At 36.2% G+C, this 25,884-nt stretch overlaps 3 protein-coding genes and 1 long non-coding RNA gene across 15 annotated transcripts; 3 read left to right on the top strand and 1 right to left on the bottom strand.

Annotated features, from left to right (window-relative positions):
- The first annotated feature begins 1,057 nt into the window (after positions 1 to 1,057).
- On the top strand, positions 1,058 to 14,771 carry LOC103969599 (MADS-box transcription factor 23). Of its 8 annotated transcripts, none has more exons than XM_009383185.3 (8): positions 1,356 to 1,643; positions 2,924 to 3,002; positions 9,411 to 9,472; positions 13,708 to 13,807; positions 13,881 to 13,922; positions 14,012 to 14,053; positions 14,214 to 14,368; positions 14,452 to 14,771. In XM_009383185.3, the coding sequence occupies exons 1-8, from the start codon at positions 1,462 to 1,464 to the stop codon at positions 14,465 to 14,467; spliced, it is 678 nt and encodes a 225-aa protein (XP_009381460.1). In that variant the 5' UTR covers positions 1,356 to 1,461; the 3' UTR covers positions 14,468 to 14,771. The 8 variants fall into 8 exon arrangements, with proteins under 8 accessions (XP_064941150.1, XP_064941148.1, XP_064941149.1 ...); XM_018819914.2 differs by having other exon boundaries at positions 1,357 to 1,643; positions 14,012 to 14,095; XM_065085078.1 differs by adding an exon at positions 1,058 to 1,279 and having other exon boundaries at positions 1,423 to 1,643; positions 13,708 to 14,095.
- On the bottom strand, positions 4,343 to 19,022 carry LOC103969600 (uncharacterized). 4 transcript variants are annotated; one of them, XR_010480188.1, is made up of 4 exons: positions 18,804 to 19,022; positions 17,581 to 17,642; positions 7,752 to 9,488; positions 4,343 to 5,142 (listed from the first exon to the last, which is right to left on the bottom strand). It is a non-coding gene; the product is annotated as an uncharacterized LOC103969600 (long non-coding RNA). The 4 variants fall into 4 exon arrangements; XR_010480189.1 differs by having other exon boundaries at positions 4,343 to 5,127; XR_001976073.2 differs by lacking the exon at positions 4,343 to 5,142 and adding an exon at positions 5,157 to 6,065.
- Positions 19,023 to 19,608: 586 nt separating this feature from the next.
- On the top strand, positions 19,609 to 23,105 carry LOC135594656 (uncharacterized). Its single transcript, XM_065085071.1, has 6 exons — positions 19,609 to 19,748; positions 20,015 to 20,134; positions 20,777 to 20,894; positions 22,418 to 22,488; positions 22,554 to 22,640; positions 22,713 to 23,105. The coding sequence occupies exons 2-6, from the start codon at positions 20,030 to 20,032 to the stop codon at positions 22,929 to 22,931; spliced, it is 600 nt and encodes a 199-aa protein (XP_064941143.1). The 5' UTR covers positions 19,609 to 19,748; positions 20,015 to 20,029; the 3' UTR covers positions 22,932 to 23,105.
- A 743-nt stretch (positions 23,106 to 23,848) lies between these two features.
- On the top strand, positions 23,849 to 25,718 carry LOC103969597 (protein CURVATURE THYLAKOID 1A, chloroplastic). Of its 2 annotated transcripts, none has more exons than XM_009383177.3 (5): positions 23,849 to 24,190; positions 24,300 to 24,397; positions 24,483 to 24,590; positions 24,850 to 24,921; positions 25,468 to 25,718. In XM_009383177.3, exons 1-5 carry the CDS (start codon positions 24,013 to 24,015, stop codon positions 25,534 to 25,536), a joined length of 525 nt encoding a protein of 174 aa, XP_009381452.2. In that variant the 5' UTR covers positions 23,849 to 24,012; the 3' UTR covers positions 25,537 to 25,718. The 2 variants fall into 2 exon arrangements, with proteins under 2 accessions (XP_009381452.2, XP_064941144.1); XM_065085072.1 differs by having other exon boundaries at positions 23,900 to 24,190; positions 24,297 to 24,397.
- Positions 25,719 to 25,884: the final 166 nt, after the last annotated feature.

Below are 25,884 nucleotides of genomic sequence, written 5' to 3'. Positions count from 1 at the left end.
TCACCCTTCTGTTCTTAATGCCTTGTGTTGTGCGTGCATACGCCAACGCCCTTTGCAGACTTGCAAAGATTAATCTTGGTTTCTTATCATTTCATGTCAAATCATTTCTGTTCTTCCCACACGCTACGATGATTCATCCTTCGAAGCTCATAATTATCATCACATGATCCAGCTAGGAACTGCGCAGATCACTGCAGGATCAAAATTGTATATGCTTCTAATCCTATGTTTCCTTGTTGAAATCAGCAACCTATTGGAATTTGTGTCGCATTCCTTGGATTAGGGATTTAACCTACTAATTTTGTTGAAACCGATGAAAATTCCCAGTTGAAAAGGGTGGGTTCTCAAGTAGCACACATGCACCGTATCGAGATATCTCTTCTTCCTCTTCCTCTTCTTCTTTCTCGCGGATGAAGAATGTTCATTCATGTTAAACCAGATAATAAAATTAGTTTCTTTTTCGAAGATTCTTCGGTCATACATCACAAATAATTGAAGGTTTCTGCATCTTAATTAAAAAAATTGATCTTAAATAACCCTAGAAATAATAAAGGAAAATAAATTTGTTTCATAGTTGACCATTTCCTGAGAGAGTGAAATTGTTATATCAAACACTCGTACATCTCTCTGACAAAATGAAATACAAATTATTCCATGAGCTTTGAGCATGAACAGTACTCATCTGAAACATCTTTATTACTCCAACCCATAGATTTGGAAAGAGGGGGACTTATTCATGATGGCATCACTATATGCCATTTCGTTGCCACCAAACTCCAATTTTAAGGTTGAAGCCGCGTCTCATCGAGAAACAACACTCTTTTGACCCTTAGGAAACGTCACATTCATCAATGACAAATGGCCACAGGGTGTATGCACTGAGTCACCACGGACGACACACCAACCAAAAGCCAAACCATAGTAGGCTGACCAGGAAGATGAAACCCGGCACTTGCGTACAACCAGGTGTCAGTGATCTATACGGCAGGCGGTGGGAGTTGTATCGAATTATAAGCAGCGAGGGAAACGTGCTTTGCGCCTCTCTGAACCACCAAAAGCTTCACACCATGGGAATCATCAACCTGCAGAGATGTAATTAGTGGCTGCCTTTGTTTGACCTCACTTCCGTTGTTGCTGTTAATGAGGAGCAATGAGAAAAGGGTCATACTTAGGCATTTGCTGATAGCCTAACATCTTCCTTCCTTTCTATTCTGGTATAAAATAATAGGTGAAAGGGGGAAGACTGATACAAAGAGGAATCATCCTGAACCAAATAAAGGTAAGAGGTGTAGTTGGGTTGTGGCACCAAGAAAAGGAAGCTTACCCTACTTGCAAAAGTTAAGGTTATATCTGCTGCAATCTCTCCTGGCCGCATGTCTTTTCCCTTTCGTGGCAACCTCTTCTGAATTGGTTGTCTGCTAGCTTGTGTGGGCAGATCCGAGAACTTATTGCTTGGGAGACATGGTGAGAGGGAAGATCGTGATCCAGAGGATCGACAACTCCACCAGCCGGCAGGTGACCTTCTCCAAGCGGAGGAATGGTCTGATGAAGAAGGCCAAGGAGCTCGCCATCCTGTGCGACGCCGAAGTCGGCCTCGTCGTCTTCTCCAGCACCGGCCGACTTTATGATTACGCCAGCACCAGGTTTTCCACTCCTTCCTGTTTCCATCTTTTAGTATCTCTTTGAGATGGGGAAGTTAATTAGCCCCAACATTTATTGAGTATCTACGTATTAGATTTCCTTTTTCTCGTGTTTCCTCTGTGAGAGTGATCTTGAATGATCCTCCCGCAATCTTTGTTATTCCTCTCTCTCTCTCTCTCTCCTTTCTTCTGTATGCTCTCTTTTTCTCTCTCGAACTGAATGATGCATGCCAGAATTAGTCCATCCGATATACTTGTCTATATTTCTGGAGATATCTGTGCTTGTAATTGGATTTTCTTGACTGCCTCTTTGACAAACCCTGGAAAGGAGCAAGGCGGTGTCCATTGTTCCCCAGCCAGCCAGTAGTCCCAAATTTAGGTTCTACTTTCCTCCCTATTGCATGAATCCTATGGATCCATATGGTGCCTCTCCTTGACAAGGAAGGGAAGCCAAGTAGGGGGCTCCAAAAGTTGAAGGAAGATTTAGTTTTTATGTACGAGGCATTTGCATGCTCTCCAACCAATCAAAACACTTGATTAATAGATTTTTCCTTCTATTCCTTGTGAACATTATGCCGGAGAAACATGACCCTGAAATGATCTAACTATATGTAGATATCATCAAACATGCGAGATCATGATGAAGGCATCATGCACAAGCATGCGAGAGCCCACCAGCTGGATTAGACTATAATATTAAGCACTTAATGCAGCACTACTTACTCAGATAATCCATGAATTGTACGGTACATCAGAAATTATTTTTTGTGAATAAGGTCTGATCGAGGGAGCTGATTAAGCTTTGTCGGTACGATATGAGCACCACAGGGATGATTTCAAATGGATACCTAGAGTTTGATTGATCTATAGAAGCCATCCATTGTAGTCTTTGGAACTTGAATTGTTCTTCTAAAAGATATCTTTTGTTTCACTGAGCCTCGAGTATTATTCTTGGACATAAAAATATATTATTCTCGATAGAAAGAGAGCTTGAACTTCAAGTCAAACTTGGCTCCACTACATGATTTTGTTGCCCTATGTAACTCAATCGAATTGGATCTAGAAAGATGGATGGATTAGTTTGCTAAGCTTGCCATTTTGGCTTTATGTTGATCGAGAAGCTTCGTTAATGATTTTTTACAAAATGTTCATTTTGTGCTCATCATCTTGACACTTACGAGATATATATATATATATATATATATATATATATATATATATATATACTCTAATAGAATACCCAAAGCCATTTTTGAGCATTATAGCTTAGATTCTGTTCTCAGCATGAAGTCTGTGATAGAGCGATACAAGAAGGCAAATGAGGAGCATCAACTTGTTCTCAATGCGACTTCAGAAGTCAAGGTATACTAACTTAAGCTCAGTCATGTATATGAGTTCATTTCAAACACATGTTCATTCATTCCATGCTTTTTTATTTGCACCACACCTCTTCTCAAATTTTGCTTCGTTCGCTACATGCATGCATTCTTGAACTACCAATTAATATCCTATTTCTAGATGGAAGGTGCATGAAAACAGATTAATTCTGATACGATACATAAATTAACATAACTTGCAACAATTTTAGGTAAGTAGTTTATCCTCAGTTCTTTGTATTACGGTTCATATGTCTACAATTTTTTAGCAAGATAATTAATGGTGAGCATAGTTATAATTTTCGACGAAGAATTATCTCCGAGTCGATACTATTTGTTGCATGAAGCATGTCTGGTAATATGATTATATATATATTCTGGATGATTTCTAATATTCTGAAACTTTCAGAAGCAAAAACATTTTGATTCTATAATTTTAGAAACACAAACAAAAGAGAGCTTGTGACCTTTCTTTTATTTAGGTTCCTGGCAACTTCTGAAAAAGAGAACTGTGTTCCAAAAGCAAAATCATGTTCAAATCAAGATCATTGTCGTCCACTTGTCACATACTTAGCGTTTTGTCTAAGTCGTGTGGCACCCTTGCGTGTCCATCCGCAAAGGTCAACCTCCCCGAAGCCTCCCATTGTCCCTTAGGATCAACAAAAGAGAGAACGGGTTAAAGAGAACGCCTCACTCAGGATCAACAAGCAAACATCTCCGAAAACACTTTATAGACAATGCAAATTACAAACATACTTTACAAGCTCTGAACAGTTGCACAACAAAGGGTTAAAATGGTCAATTATAGACCGAAAATCTCTCACGCATGTCCTCATGACACAACTTTATTTACAAGCCTAAAGCGGCCACCAACCTAACTAAAATGGGATTATTAAGCCTTCGATCATCCCTCTACATGTTGTACAAAGCATGAACATACCAAAAGATACGGACAAACATAAGCATTACATCAAACATCCTGTTTAGAAGTTTGTCCGTGACACACTGATGATTGTTTTAGAACTCTAACTAAGTATTCCCAAAGTGACTTATCATTAGTTACTTGATCTGACATGACTGTCGACGACTTTGCTTAACTTAATCTTGTAGTGGATACTAAAAAAGATCTTTCATCGTTTTCCAACTCTCTACTCTAATAAACATTAGCTTCGGAGTTAAAAAAATTAGGAAGTTTGTATTGATGAAAATATCACTATGAGGAAAATCCTCCTTCATATGGATAAATAGAGAGCACCATATCAAACACATATATTATCTCTTGGTTTCATTTCTATTATTAATTTATGAAATTTGTGAAAATGATTTAATATGGGCATCAAACTTCTTCACATCCATGCTAATCTGAGGCTGACTTGTGCAATAGCAAACAGTCTGTGGAGGAGTACATACCTAATACTGTCGATACTGTACCATCAGAAGATCAATATCACAATCTTTCTGTAAATCTTTGCAAGAATGGAACTAACATGCAAAAGGCAAATAAACATTGTTTGTTCAAGAGCTAGAATTAAATTTCATGACATTTTTATAGAACTATTTTTTTTTTCTTGATCAACTTCAATAATGAAAATGCTAGCGAAGGTTTAACAAGGATTTTATTGCAATCATCCATCGAGAATCTTGGTATTTTGTAGAATTTGATTATGGTAAGCTTCTTCTTCATATCATATCGTGTTCATGATATCCTTCCGATATCAATTTCTTTGATTCAATTACTTAGAAACAATGCTTTACAAACTTACATCGGAGAAGCAGTAGTCTTTAGAGAGGGTGTTGCGTAACTATCGATTATGTTCTTGACAGGTCCTGACACATCGAATCAATTGCTTCTTTGAGTTCATCATAGTTAGGGCCTTCTCTTTTGTATCTATCTCCTTTCAACATTATTAGCTCCAATCTTCTCTCTCTATAGGAAATTACAAATGAATGATGTGTTGTTCTTTCACATCTAACACAATTTAGAGAAGATATAACTCTTGATCTTGGTTTCCTCCCCAAGAACATAGGTCTGAGCTTAGACCTTCTCTTTTGCAGCATCATAGTTCTCTCCATTCTTGAAATTAGGCTCATCTACTCCTTTGTTTTAGGTCCTATTCCATGGTCCTCTTCAAATTAACGAACGAAAAGAATGCCAATTTTATCAAATTATCATATTCTGAATGATATCAAATTTGAAATAGAGAGAGAGAGAGAGAAAAAAAAACAAGATGTATGGAGGAAAAATAAAAGAGAATAACTCTTTACTATTTGACTACAAAAACATTGGAAGTCTGATTTCAAAATTGCACTTAGGGCAGACAACTACACAATGATATAAAGTTCTAATTTCTTAAGCCCCCAAGAGATGATTAGTTAGATTGCACGATAAAAACTAACACTTAGAGATAGTGATCAATTTGCAATTGAAGTCTAAAATTTATCAAATAAGAAAAAAAAAATTTCATCTCGATCAATCTGCTTTTTTTTTTTTTTTTTTTTTTTTTTTTTTTTTTAAGGTTAGGTAGAGATGATCTAAGAAACCCACCACTATAAGTTTCAGGTGAGACTCAAATTATCATCAACATCAATCAATTCCACTATGAGAATCTTGAGATTCATGTAGATACGTCCACCAGCTTGATCAGTCACCGAAGCTTCAACTTGATGATGAAGACACACACATAAACTACAAACAAATTGGCAATGTATCTTAATTGCATCATATGCTCTTTAAATCGTTCAAAATAATAGATTTCATTGGCTTTTCACTTAAGAATGTATGATCATACTTGTACTTAGTCTTCAGACACAAGGCTTGTTAGGTTCCCTCCTCATGAAGTTGATCTCGAGTCATGATCATGTCTTTGGTCTCAACATCTTCGACCATGATTTCTTCATCATCAGACGTTTAATAGATGTTTCCATTTAGCTTTTCATATTTGGATTCTATCGAATTCGGTGCAAGATTTCTGTTCGTGTTTAACACTTGATTGAATCTTTTTTGTTGCAAGCTACCTGAACATTCATGAAGAAGCTCTCCATGTTGATCCTGCCATTAATTAATTAGGTTGCTGATGATACTGCTTTCCTCAACCATGCCATTACTCATGAAAGATTTTTGAAATCATAGGCTTTAGATCTAACATATTAAACCTTTTCTATTGAGACAGCATGAAAGTTTCTTGTGTGTCATTAAATATAATGAATCAAAATCATCTTTTAAGAAATAATACATCCTTAACCTCATATCTCGAGAGTCTCGGATGATGACTACTCATGCCAAGTGTATCATTCGATCCACTACTTGTCTTCTCGACTCATTAATTTATATGTAGGTCTTATCATATTCTATGATATAATGATTTATTGAGGTTGATGTCATGAGCTCTCAATAGGCACCCAATCTAGGGTTGATACTTACAGCTATTGCATATCTAGGCTAGATTAGAATACCCATTAACTTAATTTGGGATAGTATTGGCAGAAAACAATACACATTGAGTTGGGTTTGAGATGGTTTGGTATCCAAATAATTAGTTAGTCTTTTATTGGAGTATAGTAAAATTTATGGATTCCTTACCTACATGACAACAAATTGACTTTTTTTTTTTTTTTTTTTGATACACTTAAGATGGATTAAGATATTGGTTGTTCGAGGATGGGATGAATACATGTTAAAAAAATAAAGTGGTTAATTAATTAAGTTAGAATAAAAATAATGGATGTCCTATTTATTATTATTATTCCTAATCAAAATTTTCATGCTAATGTAGTCCTTAGGTCAATGCAAAAATATAATGAAGGGAGAGAAGGGGCAAAAGAAAACATGGGTAAAAAATTAAATATACAGCTTCTTATTTGAAAAATATGAAATATTTATCTTAAAATACTCATAGGGCTTAAATTTACAATCCTAATTTCGTAAGCATGGTTGTGTAGATTAAGGTACCGGGGATAACCATATCACTCTTGCTCTAACCCAAATCCATTAACTTAAGATGCTTAAATAAAAAAATAATAGTACACCCATCAAGCTCTTATAAACCTATGAATATCCTGCTTTCCTTCCACATCAAAATTGTTGGAAGATTTCAACTAGCTTAAGCATATTGAATTAATAGATTAGATTTAATGAAGTTGATGGATTAATTATTTTATAGAGCCATCTTAATTGGGACCACCACCGTTGCACCATATCTTGACAAGAATATAATTAAAACTATGCTTGTGATTTCCTACAAATACTTTTTCTAAAGGGCTATATAACAATCATCTCTTTTTGACATGGAAGATTTATAGGTTTTCTTATAATGTTTCAAATCGAAAGCTTGTGAGCATATTAAGGGTTATAATGGTAATCAACTTGTAGAACAATCATCTTTTATCGACAAGCAATATTTATAGGTTTCTTAGATGTTGCAAATTGAAAGTCTTGTGAGTAAATTAAGGGATATAAAGGTAGAATCAACTTGTACAACAATTTGTGTTCTAAAATAAACATAGTGGCTTCACTGAAGATCTTCATCGCTAGCTTTTTCTATTGATCCATAGCACCAAGCACATCAATATTTCGATTAATTAACTTGCTGGCTAATTTCTCTCTAAAAATTTTCACCCGGAGATCTAATGAAATAGACGATTATTGGGTCTTTTTCTTTTCTTTTGTAATAACAGAAATAGCTAATGATCTCATTGTTTGAACGAAAAGTATTTGAATAGCTACTGAAATAGCTACCTTTCTTGGTTGAATAGGCTACACTAGCATTCATCTCTCCGGTGGCCAATAAGCAAATCTCCCGGTCTCTTTAGTCAACAGCTAGCAGTTAAGACCACCAATCATGAAATTGACTTCTCAAGGAGGGGTTAAAAAACACCTATAGATAATAAGGAGAACTAAATGTCAGTAATTAATAATCTGAATTTTAAAGATGCAATCAATTATGAAACACTGTCTAATCTGGAAAGGCAAGAGAAATAGACTTCGGCTGAGGAAGACAATGAGTGCCAATTGGTATCTTCAGCCTGCAATCCAATGTCTGGAGTTCTGCATAAATTTTCTTTTCATATGGGCATAAGGTAAAGCCAGATAATAAATTTGTCAAGAAAACAAAAGTAAAATTTTAGATTAATTACATATTGGTTCCATCACATATTGTACTTATCCATGCCTAATCACAAAATATATATATATATATATATATATATATATATATATATATATATATATATATATATATATAAACAACATCATCATTTTATCCAATATTTGTTATATTTGAACCAGTATCATTTAATTTTGTTAGTTGTTTGACATATTCGACCAACATATACTCATGATTATTGATACATGAAATGATATTATTATCTTTTAATTTAAACATAAATGTAATTAACAGAGATATACAACTTTTACTTGATTAACTTTCTTTATTTGTTCAGTTAATATTCCTTTCTATTTTAAATTAAAAATAAGAAAATAGTTCGTAAACATACTGGAAAAGGCTAAAGAAATAATAAAAGCCCATCAGATTCTTTAAACATTCATTCTGTTGACATCTGAATAACATAAGGTCTTAAATGTAATAAATTTAAATTAGTGGTGTCAGGTTCTTAAGAGAGGACTGAAAAGTGAATTAATCCAAATTGTGGGTACCATATGTAAGTAACCCTGAAAATTTAGCTCAATAATTGTATCCCAGAAATAGGAGATGGTCCTTTCAAGTCACCCAACAAATACCTTGTTAATCAGAGAGCCATCAGATTCTTCATTTTTAGTAGCTTGATCCTTTCAGCTTTGTTATAAATATTGTTCAAGATCATTTATGGTGAGTCCTTAAGATTTGGAAAACCAATGTTAAAAAGAAAATTTAGCATAACTAATAACTGCTGAGATCACAAACCCACCCCACCCATCATTACAATAATTAATTTAGAAAGTTATGGTCATTTAACTAAGAAGGAAATAAGTTATTTATTGGGTATGGAAAACAACTTATATACACAGTTATTTAACTGTAATCTTGAAGAAATGCCCTGGGTCTGTATTCATGCAATCAAAGTTAGATTAAGCATGATAGTTGAAACACAGAACAATTCGTAAGGTAGCAATGACTTAAACAAGTATAAAACATGAGTTCAAGTAATAAATTTAGAAGAATTACTCAGAAAGAATACTGTCTAAAATCTAAACTATATATGTCGACAGTTCTAGAACAAGTACTTCAATCCTTTACTGTATGAGTAGTTAAGAGTTATATGCAACATTTACCATCATATTTGAGATTCTAATTCACATCACTGTATATATTTGAAGTTTGCAAACTGTAGTCAAATAGATATAGCAAATCCAATCCACTTCTGACATGGATTGAATTTTGTGCTTTGTACTTACAAGTTTTGGCAAATGGAGGTAGCAAGCTTGAGGCAACAACTGCATAACTTGCAAGAAAATCATAGGTATGCTCATTTTGCCCTTCACACATCCAAATGAAAGCATTGTTAGCCAAAAATTCTATTACTTTAAACAAGAAGAAAAACTTCTCTAGCAACATGAATGGTAATTCTGATCACATTTATTGGTCTCCTTTAGATCTGTAAAGATGAGGATATCAAGACCAAAGAAGTCTAATATCATCAGTATTTTCTTATGAAGTACATGATTCATGTATGTCCAGCTTTATAGGGTCAACACAAGTGCACTAGCCCACCACATCCACTAATAGATCAATAAACCAACAAATAAACAGGAAACATAACAACAATCTTTTCAAAATCATTTAAGCTTCAACACAAGATGGCAATAACATGTGTTTACCATTTCTCTGTCTCCCTAAGAAACTTTCAAATTCACCAACTAAAGAAAAGCTTGGAAAACAGGATTTTAGCAACATCAATGGCTTGAATAAAAAACTAGAATTTTAAATTCTACATAAATTTCCCCTCTAAAGATCATCAGATTATTGTCAGATGCTAATTGGGCAACAGCAAAAAATAAAAATCAGACAAAAGGAAAGTTTAAGCTGAAGCAGCTGGTAGCAAAACATTTACAACCAACATTTACCAAAGGAAAGAAATCAACATACAATACTGAAATTCACACAATACAATACAGTAGAATGAGGTTCCACTTCACTAATGCATCCCAGTCCTAGGAATAATCATACACGTTTTAAACAGTACAAAAATCATCAAATAGCATGAACAACTTTGATTCTTTAACAGTTAAAGAAGGCAGCATAGATCAAACCACTATCTCCAGATAGCAACTTTTCCAACTCACGACAAGAAATAAGTGATGCTCTAGCACCAAATATAGGGCAATAAGAAATAGTTGCATGCACAAGGATGTATGCAAAAGAGAATATATGAGAGAAAATCATAAAAGCTATAGGGAGACATGCATTTAAGACTCTAGGAGAGCTGAAGAATGGAAAGTAATAGGCCAAAGAATATACATAGCCGTAATTCACTTTTTACAGCATGAGTTGTGCAAAAATACGAACTATAGTCAAAAACTGTATAGAACTACACACAAAAAAGCAACTTTCCAGTATGCATTCCTTCAATCTTTATCACAAGTTAATAAACTTTTATCTTTGTTATCATAAATTGTATTGAGATAGCAAGTTATTAGACATGGATACTTTGTCATGTAACGATATTTTTCTGCTTGTCTGTTTTCCACAGTTGCCTTTAGACTAGTTGCAACATAGTTCTGATGGTTTTGCATTAGATCTATTTGCCAATCCTCTATTGTTTCTGGTCAAATTTTCAGTCATAATTTTCAAATGCATTTCATTACCTGGAGACCAAATAACTTTTTTGTTGTCAAGCTCCTAACTGATATAATGTTCCTTTTGTTCACAAAATAGGTGACTTACATACTAAAGCCATCAGATAGTTAGCTGCAGTGTGTTTTTTCACCTTTTGATGGCACATCCACCTCATAGTAGCTTCTTGAACTATTACTGTATGTTTTCCACTATGAAATTTTTCTAGTTAACAGTTTTTATATGCTAGAATGAACTTGTTAAAAGTAATTAAGAGGTTGATCTCTATGACTTATGCAAGTTCCTACTGAATTAATATGTTGATTGTAGTACTACATGTTACACAAAAAAAGGGAACAATTATGTCACATAGCTTTTGCTTTGTGTTTTTCATAAACATGTCAACTAAAAGCTAAGGAATTTCATTTGGTAACATTCAAACTTATTCCTAACAGACCATTGTCCTAAACACTAGAAGAAAGGATCAATAAGGTCATTGGATGAACCCAAGCAAAGTGGTTACTTTTGTTTCTCTAGAATTATTGACAGAAGGAAAAGGAACCATTTCCATGCCATTACTTTTTAGAAAAAAAACTGAAAACAAAAACCCATGTTCCACTTTTCCTTCTGTAACCCTTCACACCTGCTAATAGCTGCATATGCTACTTATTGCTTTCCTGTACTAATAGCAACATTGAAGGTGCCCTTGTTGCTTAGAGAATTGGCAAATGTCAAAATAAGGAGAAGAATTGTCCATGTAATACTCAGAAATCTGGAGAAATAGGAGCACTCTAGAAGAATTCTCCTTTTATTAAACACTGCTCTCATGTAGTACTCAGAAATCTGCTCTCGTGTAGAACTCAAAAATCTACTCAGAAAACTGATGAGCAGTGTTTACTAAAAGGAGGTTTTACACTATTGAGAATAGATCAACACTATAAGTAAATAAAGTTATCAAGTCGCATGCTAAGAAACGACAACTACCAGAAGTTCTTTGAGGATATAAATGACTTTTCAAACTTGGTAAAGACATCTGGTCAAAGTAAAAAATCATCTCTCTTAGTTCTAGTTGTTGATGATCTTAATGTCAATATCCAACTTAAAATTAGACTTAGCTATCTGATTATCAGGAAATAACAATTGGATATATGGAATTACCCATATAAAGAAACATTCCTCTTGACACTAAATATAAGCTTTAAATACTGGTTGATCTGTATCGGTCCACCCAATTTTGGTTTGTCCAACCAAGCACCAGTAACAGGCCATACTATTTAGTAACATTCAGTACACCAGTCTTTTTTTTTTCAGTGATTTTAAGCATCATAGATCAAATACATATCGATATATTAGTGCCACATTGGTTTGACAAACTTTCAATACACACCTTAGTGTAGACATCAAAGTCGTATTTTTAGGTATGTGATCTTCAAATCAAGGATTTTAATTTCGAATGATACCGCCCGTATCGGGTGGTACGTACCGATCCACCAGCAGACCGACACGCGGACCCCCCGCTACCGAGCAATACCGTCGATTGGAGCTATTCCCACCCCGTTATCACTCGAAATCGGTCGGTGACGATCGATTTTGACCGTCACCGCCCGCTACCGGGAGATATTAACTGACGGAGAAGGAAGAAGAGGGAGAAAAAAAAGGGAGAACCTGGAGATCCGATGCTGCTCTCCCTCGATGATCCCGATCTGTCACCGCCCTCCCTCATCGGACGTCGAAGATGAGATGTCGCCTCCTCGTTTGAGGTGACGAGGCCTCGGCGTCATCGGCGACTTCTCTTTAGCCACGCAGGGAGAAGAAGAGGCTTCACAGGGAGAAGAAAACGAGGTTTCTTCTCCCCACGCAGGCCGAAGAAACGAGGCGATGTCGCCTCAACGATTTTGACCTTTTTTTAATTTTATTATATATATATATATATATATATATATATATATATATATATATCAAGGTCTACCATACCGAAGCGTACCGCCCGTACCGGGCGATACATACCGGTTCGATAGGTTACCGGTACGCGGACCGCCCGGTACCGCTACAGTGCTATACTATAGCACTGCTACAGTATGAAAAAAAAAAATTTAAAATTGTTCGGTACACCGGTACCGTACTGTACCAAGCCCGGGTCGAAACGTCGGTACGGTACGGTACGACGAACCTTGATATATATATATATATATATATATATATATATATATATATATATATATATATATATATATATATATCGGTATGCCAGAGCATATCGCTCGGTACGCTCATACTGTATTGTATCGAGCTAAGCTCAATACTTTGGTATGGTACGAAATTGCGAACCGTGCTTCAAATGACATCAATTAAAAAGTTGAAACTGCATCCACACAATCTTAAATTAGATAAGCAGCAATTGGACCATAAAATCTTAAATTTTATAACAAAAAGCCAAACAATAAACCTCTATGCAAGAATGCCATTGAAGGGTGCCCTGAACTGAAGAAGAGTTCCAGATCAAGATGTGTTACGAATGTCATAATCTTAAGCTATCTAGAATTAAGTTGCCTAGGTAATCAAAATTCCTGTAGTAAAATTCTGTTAACGATAACAGACTGATGAGAGTGCAAATCAGCTCTTCGATTGCATCAAATATCCAAACACATAAATTTTATCACAAGAAGAAGAATTGTAAATGATATGATCCATTCATAAAATATATACAAGACATTCATGAAAGGAACAGTCATCAACCTAGGAAATGAGGAGAATAAGAGTCAAGCCTATGGATCAAACAACCAAAATCAGATATGCAATGGAGTAGTGTCAAAATGCTACAATGAGTAGCCTGAATAGACTTTGTCAATGATCATTTATACATAATGGGAAAAAGTAACTCTAATGGAAGAGCACATATTACATCTAAACCAACTATTGCAGGCAGTTGATGGGAGAAGAGCTTTCTGGCCTGAGCATCAAAGATTTACATGATTTAGAGAACCAACTAGAAATGAGTCTACATGGTATCCGAACAAAGAAGGTCAGTAGTCTTTGCAACATTAAATGTCTCTTTTCTTTCGGCATTCCTAATGCTGTAAATTTCTGTTCTGCAGGATCAACTTTTGACGGACAAAATTCAGGAGCTCAAATGGAAGGTTGTGCAGAAATTAAAACCCATCCTTCTCTGTTTAAGTTCAGATTGCAGCTAAGATGCTTAACTATTTATTCAATGGAAACCTTACAGGGGAACCTCATCTACCAAGAGAATATGGAGCTCCACATGAAGGTAAACCTCCTTGATCAAGAACATATGGAACTACATAAGAAGGTACATTAATTAGAAAGCTGGTAGACATACACACTCAATCTAAAAACTCCATCAACAATCTTGTGGAATAACAAAAATTAATTTGTCTTGCACAAACTAAGCACTCAATCTTCTACAGGTTTATGAAAAAAGGGTAGACAATGGTGACAATAGAGACTCAGCTATTTCATATGGTTTCGGCATTGCGGAGAAAGCAAATGCATCCAATCATCTTGAACTAAATAGGCCACAACACCAAGCCAACAGGGAACAAACTGGAACATCACGGCTATGGTAACCTTTCTTTCCAATACAACAACCTCACAGGTATCAAAACCTAATGTTAACTGTACAATGTTCAACTGGATTTGTGGCAGTCTTGGATTGCATTAAGGAGATGGTTCAGAAATCAGGGTTGGGTGTGTGCACTTCCATCATAATCATCTGAAGAATTCAACAATGTCATTTGATCAATCACATTTGGTGTTTAAGGAGGAGAAGCATCAATTGTAATTATGCATATCATATGACAGTAAGGTAAGCTTTGGCATTATGGTAAGAATGTTGATATACAACTTAGGTAAGTAGGGTAAATCATAGGAACAAACTCTCTACTTGTAGGGGTAAGGTTTTGTACATTGGCTCTTTTTCAGACTTCACAATGATAGTAGCCTCATGAACCAAGCTACTTTTTATATTATTTAATTAGAACTACCTATTTTTAGCAATTTAACAGAATAAAGTGGTGAAGACGAACCATGTAGTTAAGTTTAATAATTTTGGAAGTCACTAGTTAGCTTTCTCTTTTTCTCCTCCAATTAAACAAGACAAATACCACAAAATACCAGTTCAGATTGCCACAATAAAAGAACATTAGTTTTTGAATGTTTCTAGAAATTGAACAAGTAAAAGCTTGGAACACAATTTCACGGACAACATTAGTCATCAAGCACCATGAACACAAAAAGAAGAAAGTGAGAAAGTTTGTTTACAAAATAAAGCGCAGCAAGAAGTGTTTAATAATAGTTCAATCAGACAAAGAGAAGAAATTAACAGAAGGCTAGGTGGCAACCTTGCTGGATATAGGCAATCCAGTCAAGAAGACTCTCTGAAAAGCAGTTGTCAGCTTTCACAAGAGAAATGCCAGGTCCTACCCACAAGAAGGAGACCTAACATATTTTTAGGCATGTTCCACTAATCCTTTAAAACAAATTAAAATTTAATTCACCCAACTACTTACAAAAGTTATTGAAATGTTGGAGCTCAAAAAGGGGAAAAAAAAACCCAATTAAATTACTCGTACAGTCAGCAGTCTTATCGGCCTCCCCGAGAATGTGCCCAATATTAAAATCTAGAAAGCTTTTTACTGAAATCATTTTAAATTTCAATGGTATCTAAGACAATCCAGGGATGTTCAGAGTCTTTCACCCTGGAGATAGGAGATAAGTGACATGGATGCACTAACAACTGATTCTCTTGTGCCTAGTTCAACGAGTAAAACTCTCTGAAAGGTAAAACTATTTCATTCATCCTCCTTGCTTTATATAGAACAGAAAAACATTGTCCTGTATTGAGATCACCACTAAGAAAGGTATCTTTATTGTGTCATGTAAATCACTAGTCACAAATAGGATCCACGTATATGAAGAAAAACATGTGCCAGGATTCAGTAATTTCCATGCTTGAACAAAAAATTAAGGAATATTTCTATATTAAATGCACGAGGACCATTTGCATTATAAGCAGGATTATGAACAGAGCATCACAATTCACAATACCTGATAGGGCATATTATGGATTCTGACAAGTGGACACGACCCCCACCACATCAGCCCAAGTGCGGAGCCTTGGGAGGCAGACGCAGCGCCACGTCGGATGCGTCACCAGAAATCCGGGATGGCGGTTGTTCACCTCCCGCGCCGTCTGGGGCCGCACCAACCAGCGTTGCCCCAACAAGGACCGCTTTGGGAAGCTTGGAACGGCACCACGTGACGCCATTCCACATATCCTGGGCGACGAACGTCCGAAGGTACACTCGCCGCTCGGGGAGTCGGCCGCCGCGCGAAGGCCGCATACGGCCGACCCTCGGGCACTATGATAAAAACCCCTTGCCAACATATGACAAGGGACACTTGGGACAATAGAATTCCACTAACTTGATCTTGAGGGGCCTAAGTCGAGATCCCCCTCCCCATCCCGACCTAAGCTAGTGTGCAGGAATCCGACGGCGACAAAGGTGGACGGGCTCGTTGAAGAGGTGCATCCCAACCGAATCTGAGCTCAACCCGATTAGGCGAAGACCTCGTCCCCGAGATGGTCCTGGACATCGCCAATCGAACCAAGCCGTACCGACCCCACGGCCACGGCATAAGGTTCACCAACAATACCCTTGACATGACAATGCAATACCAGCGCTTAGGATAGGTGCTTGCAGGAACCACGCCCTAGGTTAGTGCAACTGAATTCCCAGTTGCACTGTACAGTATCAGCCATTGCTTGGCAACACATGTAGTCCATAATGCTCATTATGTTTTGGTCCACCCTCAAAGAAATTGGACTGCCTAATGTTTCTTCCAGAAGCTGACCCCTTCACAGCTTCCCCAATGTTTTAAGAGAATACAAATATGGTAAGCTTCTCTTATAGGAGAAAATTACGCAGTATAGCAGGTCTTTTATGGCTTAGATATTTCCTGGTCTACCATGAGACTGAAAGAATAAGGGCTTATCTAGTGCACGAGGCTCCTGCCAATACGTGGTCTGGGGAAGGTTAATATATGCAAGTAGTTTCCATGATTTGAGTCCTAGTCTCCTAGGTCAAAAAGGGGCAATTTCACCATTGTATCATAAGGAATCTACAGCTACATAAAAGTTATAATTTTCAGCTTCATACTACTAAAATTTACACATATTATCCAAGTTAAAAATTGATTGCTAACTACACCAAAAAAATTACAATATTTTATGAAAAGTTCAATATTTCAGAGGCTTCTAGCAAGCTCAGCAGCAAGCCTGATGGGGTCATCTAGAAACATATCCAATGTTAGCCAGGGCCTTTGCAATAAGAAATTATTAAAAAGGACTCCCAAAATATAATCTAAGTTTGTGTTTTCGTGTATTCTAACTATCAGAAGCTTTAAAAAATATAATTCTTTAATAATGGTAGACACTTCATGTTTATGCATATCTGATGGGAAGAAATGTAACTGAATATTCATTAATGTAGTCAGAACCTTGGAGGTTGCACATTTTTCTGTTACTGTATTTCACGAAAAATATTGAAACTTTGAGTTTATACTAAACTTGGAAGTACTTATTGAGAATAAAATAGCAAAGAACAGCTTCTAGGACTTTTATTATAGAGAAAAACACTACAAGTCAATATTCATTGATGATTTTAAAATCATAAATCAAGAGACAATTAAACTTATAATTTAAGAAGTTACAAATAATGATTTAAAATATTTCACATAAATTTCACAAATAAAAGTCAAGGAATATAGACATACCATAGAACTTCCTGCAAGTTATACAGTTGTTGCCTCAAGCTAGTTACATCCTCTTATCATAACTAGACAAGCAATCAACCAAATTTAGATACATGACATAGATAAAGTGCAAATGGCATCCTTATGAAAAAACACTGTTTCTAAGTTAAGCTATAAAATCTAAGTGCTCATGACAAGTCAAATGTAGACAATAATTTACTAAAATAAGTAAAGAAAATAGACATGCTTACTAAGGTTTTCTATTAAGATAATTAGTCAAAAAACAAAGAGCAAATCTGACAGACTTAACGGGGATTTTCTTGACATTTCCTAGAGATATGTACAATTAAATTATAATTGTATTGAGAGGACTGTGGCCTCAAACCTGTTACTTCGAAACTATTCATGAAAGCTTCAAATGAAAGATTGACTCCATTGAGCATAATATACAGCAATCATGAGATGAAGAATCAAACTTGTAAACAATATAACGTTTGCACCATGGACAAAAGAAGCAATTGTGATGGCATAAAATGTATTTTGATTTGATAAATAGTAAAATGTATCAATACTAGTTGAATATTGGCACACATTCATCGGATAATTTATTTGCTCATTAACTAAATTTTCTAGGTCAGATATTCATGAAAGAGTGCTGTTTACGCTGTTCCCCTTTTCATAGTTTGACAAAGACCCAAAACATATCTAAATCATATGAATTTTAGTTCCTAAATATATTGCACGTTAGAAATCATGTTCAATGGGACTGAGAATCAGTTGGACCATAAGTTGCTACATAAAATACATAGCAAAAGTTATACTAAAAGATTTATTTTATCAGTTACATCATTCTGGACGTATATGTATGCCTACCCAGAACTTCAGTTTTTTCAGGGGATTGTAATACTTGATGCAAATTTGATAACAAGAAAAAAAAAAAAGAGCCCTTACGCACAAAGGACTCCACAACATGCTACCCTCATTTACATAATTTTAGTGCGTAACCTCATCCATCAAAGAACAATGATATCCACGCCATTGAGCAGCGATGGCGCAGATCCTACAATGCGAACACTAAAGTACTCCCCGAACTGTTATCGACCCTAAAATAACTCAAAAAGGAAAATAAAATAAATAAATCAAAATAATGGCTTTGTATCGCAACCCACAAGAGATCATTGAGGAAATGTACAAAACTTCAATCATCAGGAAGGGGATGGGGGGAGAGGAGATCCGCTTCTCACCTCAGTTTCCACCAGCACGGCGTCCGCTCGTCTACGAGCAAACTCACAATTGAATCAAGAGATCAAACTCGAGACGGGTGCAAGAAGCGAAAGAAGGGTGGAGGAAGCAGATGGGTTTGGCTCTGGCAATTGCAACGATAAATATCGTCTCCTTCTCGAGGAGGCGCATAATATAATAAGCAAAAGAAAGGCGAAACAAAGGGCTTAGCATAGATCCACGTCTCCGCCTCCAATAATATATGTACTTCCGGTGCTTTTTATGTATCCATGCACTATTCGTTAAACACACCAATTAGTCGATCGATCAACGAATCGGTCGGCACGTTACATCAACGCATATGTTCCTTTGGATATAAACAAGGGAGACAACTGGGCTTAATCACAGCCGTCCACGTAGTTTGGTTGATTAATAAAATACTGGGCCTCAGGATATAAAGGAAATATGTTCTATATTAGATAGAACACGGGGGAGATCTGGCTTTATCACAGCCGTCCACGTCGACTTGATCACTTGGTTACTGGAGACGTCACACCAAGACAAGGTTATCCTCCCTCGAGTAGAAAAAATGCGGGAGAATTGGACTTCATCACTGCCGTCCACGTGGTGCGGTTGATTCAATCGATCTCTGGAATCGCGACAGCAAGATGTGTTCGGAGAAAAGGGTGACACGCCGTATCCTTTTTTCCTAATGCTACCCTTCTCGGCTACCTATCCAGTGACTGGAGGAAGAAGCAGAATTTGGTGGGTCCCTATTGTACGGTCGGGGTTAGGATTATCTGCGATCGCAGTAGAGGAGGTTTTTATAATAACTAAAATTTAGAGAAATAAATACAAAACTGGAAAAGAGAGGGGTTTGCAACCCTAAACGGGACGCGAACGGCTCTGCCCTCGTTGAACGATCTCGTCCGCCTCGAGTCTCTCCGTCGCGCTTCGTCTTCGCATAGGTTGGTTCTCTCCACGATCTCATCATCTTCTTGTCCTGCGTCAGTTATATGCGTCTTTAGATTGCAGCAAATTGAATGAATGTTTTGTTCACTGAATCCATTGATTTTATTTGCCTGTATTTTCTTATCCAATGTTGATGCTCTTCTTCTCGCTCACTGTTTACCCTATTGGCACAAATATTAGAACTTTTTGCTCATACACATAATTGAAGAGATGCTGTGTGTGCTAACTAATATGTTCACCACTTGTTCCTTTTCTTGGCCAGGAGAAAGCGGCAGTCATGGTCAAATCGAATCTTGCTGCTGAAGTTGTATATGATCCTTCAAATTCTCGTACTATTAAATCTCGTTCCGGATCGTATGCTAATGAAAGACGAAACTTCATGGTATGACACGATTCTCTTGTTCTGAATACTGAAAAGAACGTTAAATGCTAATTTAGATGCTCTTTTTAGGAGTTGATGATTGTAAGAGTTATCTGTTCTTGAATATTCTTATGCTTCATCAACTATTCCAGTGAGAGTAATTGGTGATGCACCAAATATAAACCTTAAAACTAACTATATTGTAAGTCTTCTATCTACTTCTATCAAGATTCATCATTTAAATTTTCAATTAGGTTTCATGCATTTGTGCTTTCTAAGGTTCATAGGCATTGTTTAATTATAGACAAGTTGGGGTTCGTACTATGTGTAGAAAATGTTGTTTTTGAAGCATTTAGTGAGCTATAATTAGTGAAACAAGGGGTCGCATGAATTGATATTAAAATTCTGATTTCCTTCGAGCAAATATTACACAATTTTTGGAGTATTTTATGTATGACCTTCTTTTCTTGAATAACTTCATAATTCAATTTTAGATGTGACTAAAGTTTGCATCAATGATTCTTTTCTTGTTGCTTATAATGGTCAAATGTAGAAGCCAGCAACATTGTTACTAGTATATGCAATTTCATGCATCAATCATGTTCACATATACAATCCCAATTATTAATTTATTCTTTTACTATAATTTGATTTCTTCTGCAGTCAGGAAACCTTGCAGATATGTACATGAAGCCGATATCTAAAGAATCTGATGATCAGTCAGACAGTGAGAATGAGAAGATGGACATTAGGAAAATATTGAAAGATGTTGAATACTTGGGTATGTAGTTTTATAATTTCAAAATTAAATCATGTAGTTTACTTCTCAGATCTTTTATGAGGATAATCGTGTGTCGGTGAGACACTGGAATATTTTAAGTGGAACTTTTGCATGTATATATAGCTAGCTTTTAAGCTCCAGTAGAAATTATTTCTGAAATATATTTCCACATGTGATTTTGGTTGGGCATGTATTCAATTTGTATTTTTTTAATTTGGTAATAAGCTTGGTGACAAGATAATTTTTTGTTGGCCATTTTGACAAAATAAATTTTGGTGATAAAGCTTTTAATAAAAATTAAATAGACACCTCAGCAAAGTCACCTAGGTAAATTTTATATTTATTTTGTCAATGCAGATAATTTTGTTGCTAATATTCACTTCATTTTTGTGTTATTTGTTGAAATATTCTTCACCTAGTGCTTGTGGAAACATGATTTAGTTGATTCTTTATCTTCTAGATTTTAAATTTTAGAGCTGATTTTTTCTTCTTTAATGATGGTATTTTATCCTATCTTCTCTCCTCTGAAGGGGGAAAGTTTTTATTTAGAAATGCATATTTCAGAGTCTACACCTATGCTTATTTAGATTTGTGTTAAATTTTAGCTTTTCATCAGAAACAACAATGAGAAGAAATGATTTTATCTGAGATTTGAAACCTCATGGTGATGAACATAGGTCTGACTATGACAGGTTGGGGCATCTTGGGGATCATAATGTCATGGTGTCATCCTTTTCGCCTTGTATGTCTTGATCTAAGAATGTACATCTGTAATTGATCTTTTTCTGAATTGAATTACATATGCCATCTTGGGGATCATAATGTCATGGTGTCATCCTTTTGGCCTTGTATGTCTTGATCTAAGAATGTACATCTGTAATTGATCTTTTTTTGAATTGAATTACATATGCCTTCTTATGCATAGATCTGAGTAAATGTATAATGGTCGATAAAAGTTCATATAGATATGTGTGTTTCTGGATTTAGTTCACTGGGAAGCTGTTAAAAAATCTTGATATGTTGACCAAATTAAGAATTTACATATTTGCTATTGTAAGATAGGCTGCTACCATGTATAGTCATGCTTCTAGTAGTTCTGAGTCTTGCCAGTAAACTTCAGTAATTTGAAAAGATTAATAAAATGTTTTGATTAGGTATATAACGCAGATGAAGTATTGTCAAGTAGAAAATGCAATTTAAGAATCATGAGTTTCACCTTATGTTTCCAATAGATCTTGTTCTTGCTCTGGGTTGTGTGCTTACATCTGGGCTTTTCTTTACCCTGTTTGTCTTATTATAGAAAACAGATGTCTGATATTACTTTTACCCTTCTTGACTATAATCCTGCTCTACTGAGTTCTGCATAGAGTTGTTAGTTTCAGGCTGGGTTACTATTGATCAGCGGATAATTTTGAATCTGCATATTTAGTCCTTGAATTGTCATTGCAGCTTTTTTAAATAAGATGTTATTTTTCCATCCTATGCTGTAATTTTTACTTTTGCTGCTCTTGTGTTTCGTTAAGGTGCATCAAATATGTCGTGGAAAGAGAGGAAACAGCATGAGAACCGAAAAGTAGTTAGTTTAGGTGGAAAGGTAAGAACATATCAGACATCTAGTTGTTTCGTTAAATATCTGTGACTTCATTGTCTTCTGAACAGCCTCCTAAAAAGCATCGAACACCGTTAAGTGTGGCAAAACCAGCTATGAAAAATCAGAAGAAAAGAGAAGAGAAGAAAAAGGAAGAGGTGGTTTTTTCTTTTTTCAGTATATTCTCTGTTTGACCTAATGGGATTCTGATTCATAAGTGATATTTTTAGGAGCTGATTCTTGGCCGATTTGCGCTGAAGAGTAACAGTAAAGCCAGGAAGCCAAAACCAGAGGGCAGGGGGTTGAAAGCAACCGAGGGACATTTCAGGAAAGGCGTTCTGAATGTCAAGCATCTTTTGGCTCCCACCACATCCAAAAGTAGCACTTTTGACAACAAGAAGGGGAAGAAGAAAGGTACGGGTAAGAAGAGTAAAAGAAAGGGAAGTTGATTGAATGTGCTAAAAAATTTTGTTGTGCCAATCATGTCTCGCAAGGAATTTTTTTTCTTTCATATGTCAAGGATTGCAAGAAGCCGTTCATCATTTGAAGCTTTATGTACGTTGTTTTAACCAGAATCTAGTTTTATTGTAATTCTAGACATAATATATATGATTTCTTGGACAGGAACGTACAGGAAAATTCACCTAAGATCTTTTTTCTGTTTCTGCAAATGCCGGTGCTGTTACCTGATTTGTTATTTCTAAATTCTTTAAATGAAAATTGTTACTAGTTGTTATTGTCATCATCGAACTGTTTTTAATGATCACTTGATTGCTAAGGAAACTTCTCTGACATTTTTGCTGAATCATAATGTTCTCTTTATTTTCTCATTGCTGTGTTGAAAACAAACTCGTTTCCTCATCTGGTGAGCCTACAATTCAGGGGGTTGTCATAAAGTGTCTGAGATCCTGATACTGGCAGGAAATTAGATGTTTAACTAGAGTTGAGCATCGGATCAAGAAACATGTGGTGAACAACATGGAGGGTTTATCCAATGAAGAGAGCATGAAATGTGTTGTTTAGTTAGTATGTAGCACCAAACTAATGCTATTTGACCAGTAAGTGTTTCTCAATAATCCTTTTGTGTATATTTAATAGTATCATTTGGTGTATACGAATAAGGTTCAATCAATAATAAAAATTCATCAAAGTTAAGCTTGCAGTCGTTATGACTAAGTTTAGCTGCATTGGTAAAAATTCATCAGAAAAACATTTCATCATTTTCTTTAAATTTGAATATGCTTATTTACAAAAGAAAATTAAAAACATGAAGATGAGTTCTTCTTTTCAACCAAGAAATAGGATAACTCGAAGAGTTCCGGGATCACATATTCTTTTGTCACGATGATATCATGATAGACAAGCAACCAATAAGAAGAAGTCCATCTGCCACCTGTCTATTGGATAGTGGACAGAGGTTGGGTGGCCAAATCACTTGGGCATTTTTGAGGGGAGGCAAGCAAAAGCAAGACCAATCTGAAAGCCGGAGAAGGGGGAAGGAAGCAATCGCCGAAGTCAACAGCGAGCTCCATGGCGGCGACGGCGTTTGCAGCAGCGTCCCCTCCGGCAGCGGTGCTCTCTGGATCTCGCCTCCTCGCGCCCGCGCCCGGTTCAGCCTCTCACCGGGCCCCAGTCCTCCTCCTCCCGCCGCCGCCTCGCCGCTCCTTCTCGTCTCCTCCCATTTCTCTTTCCTCCTCCCAACCCCGTGGTATCCTCCTCCATCTTTGAGATTCCATCTTTAACCCACAAATTAGTACAGGTCCGGTGGTTGGGTAGGCAAAGAGGCATCGACTGATTCAGGTTCTTGATGGCAGCAGATCATTGCAGGTTCTCTTCGCTACGGGCGAGAGCGACTTCTTCATCGGAGGAGTCATCTGGGTCTGGTGATGAGCTGCTGGCTGATTTGAAGGAGAAAGTATGTCCTCACAGCTCCTGCATATTAGCATTCTTTAGCGATCCCTCTTCTCCTAATGGATTATCTGATGTAATTGTGATAACAGTGGGATTCGATCGAGAACAAATCTACTGTCTTATTGTATGGGGGTGGTGCAATTGTTGCGGTGTGGCTATCTTCCGTTGTTGTTGGTGCCATCAACTCGGTTCCTCTGGTACCAAAATTTCATATTGCCTGGATTCCACATTGCATACTTGTGTGAACTAACAGTGACTTGTGCCAGCATTGTTGAGCAGTAAAGACAGAAATGTTTGTGCTGTGGTTCCCTTTCTTGTCTTGAATTAGTATTTGTGACCTTATTTGTGAGATTTTTTTGTATTCAAGACAAGAAATTTGTTGCTCTTTTTTTTTTTCTGTCTAAAGTCATGATGCTTCAGTTGATGTAACTCAAAACTGTTCTCTTGTTCTTACAGCTTCCAAAGATCATGGAATTAGTGGGTCTCGGATACACTGGATGGTTTGTATACCGCTACCTACTTTTCAAGGTAAGCTTAAGATTTAGATGTTCTCGAGAATGTTCCTGTTTGAGTCAAACAATCCATCTTCTATAGCAGTTTCTGAGGCATTTGTCCTGTTAGATTTCCCAGTTTCATTGAGCATTGAGGTAGTTGATGATTATAATTATCATTGAATTCTTTTGTAAATTAGCCAATATGGCGGTGGTATAGGACTCCAAAAGAGGTTCTACTAAAAGAATAGACATGAACATCATCTGTAAATAGGCTATATCGCAACAGCTAAAGTATGAAATATTTATTCATGTAAAATTTCATACATGTCTATTCTTCTTTTGGTGCTACGGAGGACAAGAGTTAAACCAGGTGAGATTTCTTATGTTCTCCTCGACCGCAGAATGTTCATGATTGATTCCATTAAATGAAATCTGATGGAACATTCCCGAACGAAGATAACTGGATTGACAAATTTGTTCTATCTGATTCTCATAAAGATGTAGTATGCTTATAATCTTGCCCTTCTTATTCTTTGTCATCATTTTTTGTTCCCTGACTAGATAAACTTGTCATTTGCAGGATAGCAGAAAAGAACTAGTCAATGACATTGAAGCTTTAAAGAAGAAGATTGCTGGAACAGGGGAATAATTGAGTAAGCCTGCAATCTCTTGGGATTATCTTGATGACCTGTATAGGATACACTAATATAGTATATTTATCAGTGTTGTATGCTATTTCTTGTATTGAGAAGTGTCCTCCTTGTAATGCCAGTAACTATTTGTGATCAGAAATTTCCGTCAGGGAAAATAAAAGAGATTATTGTTTATCCAGTTATTGTTTTTTAGATCTTCCTTCCAACTCTTGCCTCTGTGACTTTTCTTACTTACATGTACATCTTCACTCTAATTAATTGTGTCAAAAACTTGATTTTGTGTTGTTTCTCGTCAATAAACCCTATGTTATTTATTTCTGCCTTGTTTTCTTGAAATATTAGTT

The sequence above is a fragment of the Musa acuminata genome, chromosome BXJ1-10 (assembly GCF_036884655.1).
Source record: "Musa acuminata AAA Group cultivar baxijiao chromosome BXJ1-10, Cavendish_Baxijiao_AAA, whole genome shotgun sequence".
NCBI lineage: Eukaryota > Viridiplantae > Streptophyta > Magnoliopsida > Zingiberales > Musaceae > Musa > Musa acuminata.
The sequence above is the reverse complement of the archived record's forward strand: the minus strand, read 5'-3'. Positions and strand labels throughout refer to the sequence as shown.

Excerpts from the sequence above, each read along its gene's own strand:
- LOC103969597 (XM_065085072.1), top strand. The coding sequence starts at position 24,013 with ATGGCGGCGACGGCGTTTGCAGCAGCGTCCCCTCCGGCAGCGGTGCTC. Across the intron at positions 24,591-24,849 it reads CCATCAACTCGGTTCCTCTG|CTTCCAAAGATCATGGAATT; the intron begins GTACCAAAATTT and ends TTGTTCTTACAG. Across the intron at positions 24,922-25,467 it reads ACCGCTACCTACTTTTCAAG|GATAGCAGAAAAGAACTAGT; the intron begins GTAAGCTTAAGA and ends TGTCATTTGCAG.
- LOC103969599 (XM_065085078.1), top strand. The coding sequence starts at position 1,462 with ATGGTGAGAGGGAAGATCGTGATCCAGAGGATCGACAACTCCACCAGC. Across the intron at positions 1,644-2,923 it reads TATGATTACGCCAGCACCAG|CATGAAGTCTGTGATAGAGC; the intron begins GTTTTCCACTCC and ends TTCTGTTCTCAG. Across the intron at positions 9,473-13,707 it reads AACTTGCAAGAAAATCATAG|GCAGTTGATGGGAGAAGAGC; the intron begins GTATGCTCATTT and ends CAACTATTGCAG.
- LOC135594656 (XM_065085071.1), top strand. The coding sequence starts at position 20,030 with ATGGTCAAATCGAATCTTGCTGCTGAAGTTGTATATGATCCTTCAAAT. Across the intron at positions 20,895-22,417 it reads GAAAGATGTTGAATACTTGG|GTGCATCAAATATGTCGTGG; the intron begins GTATGTAGTTTT and ends TGTTTCGTTAAG. Across the intron at positions 22,489-22,553 it reads TAGTTAGTTTAGGTGGAAAG|CCTCCTAAAAAGCATCGAAC; the intron begins GTAAGAACATAT and ends TCTTCTGAACAG.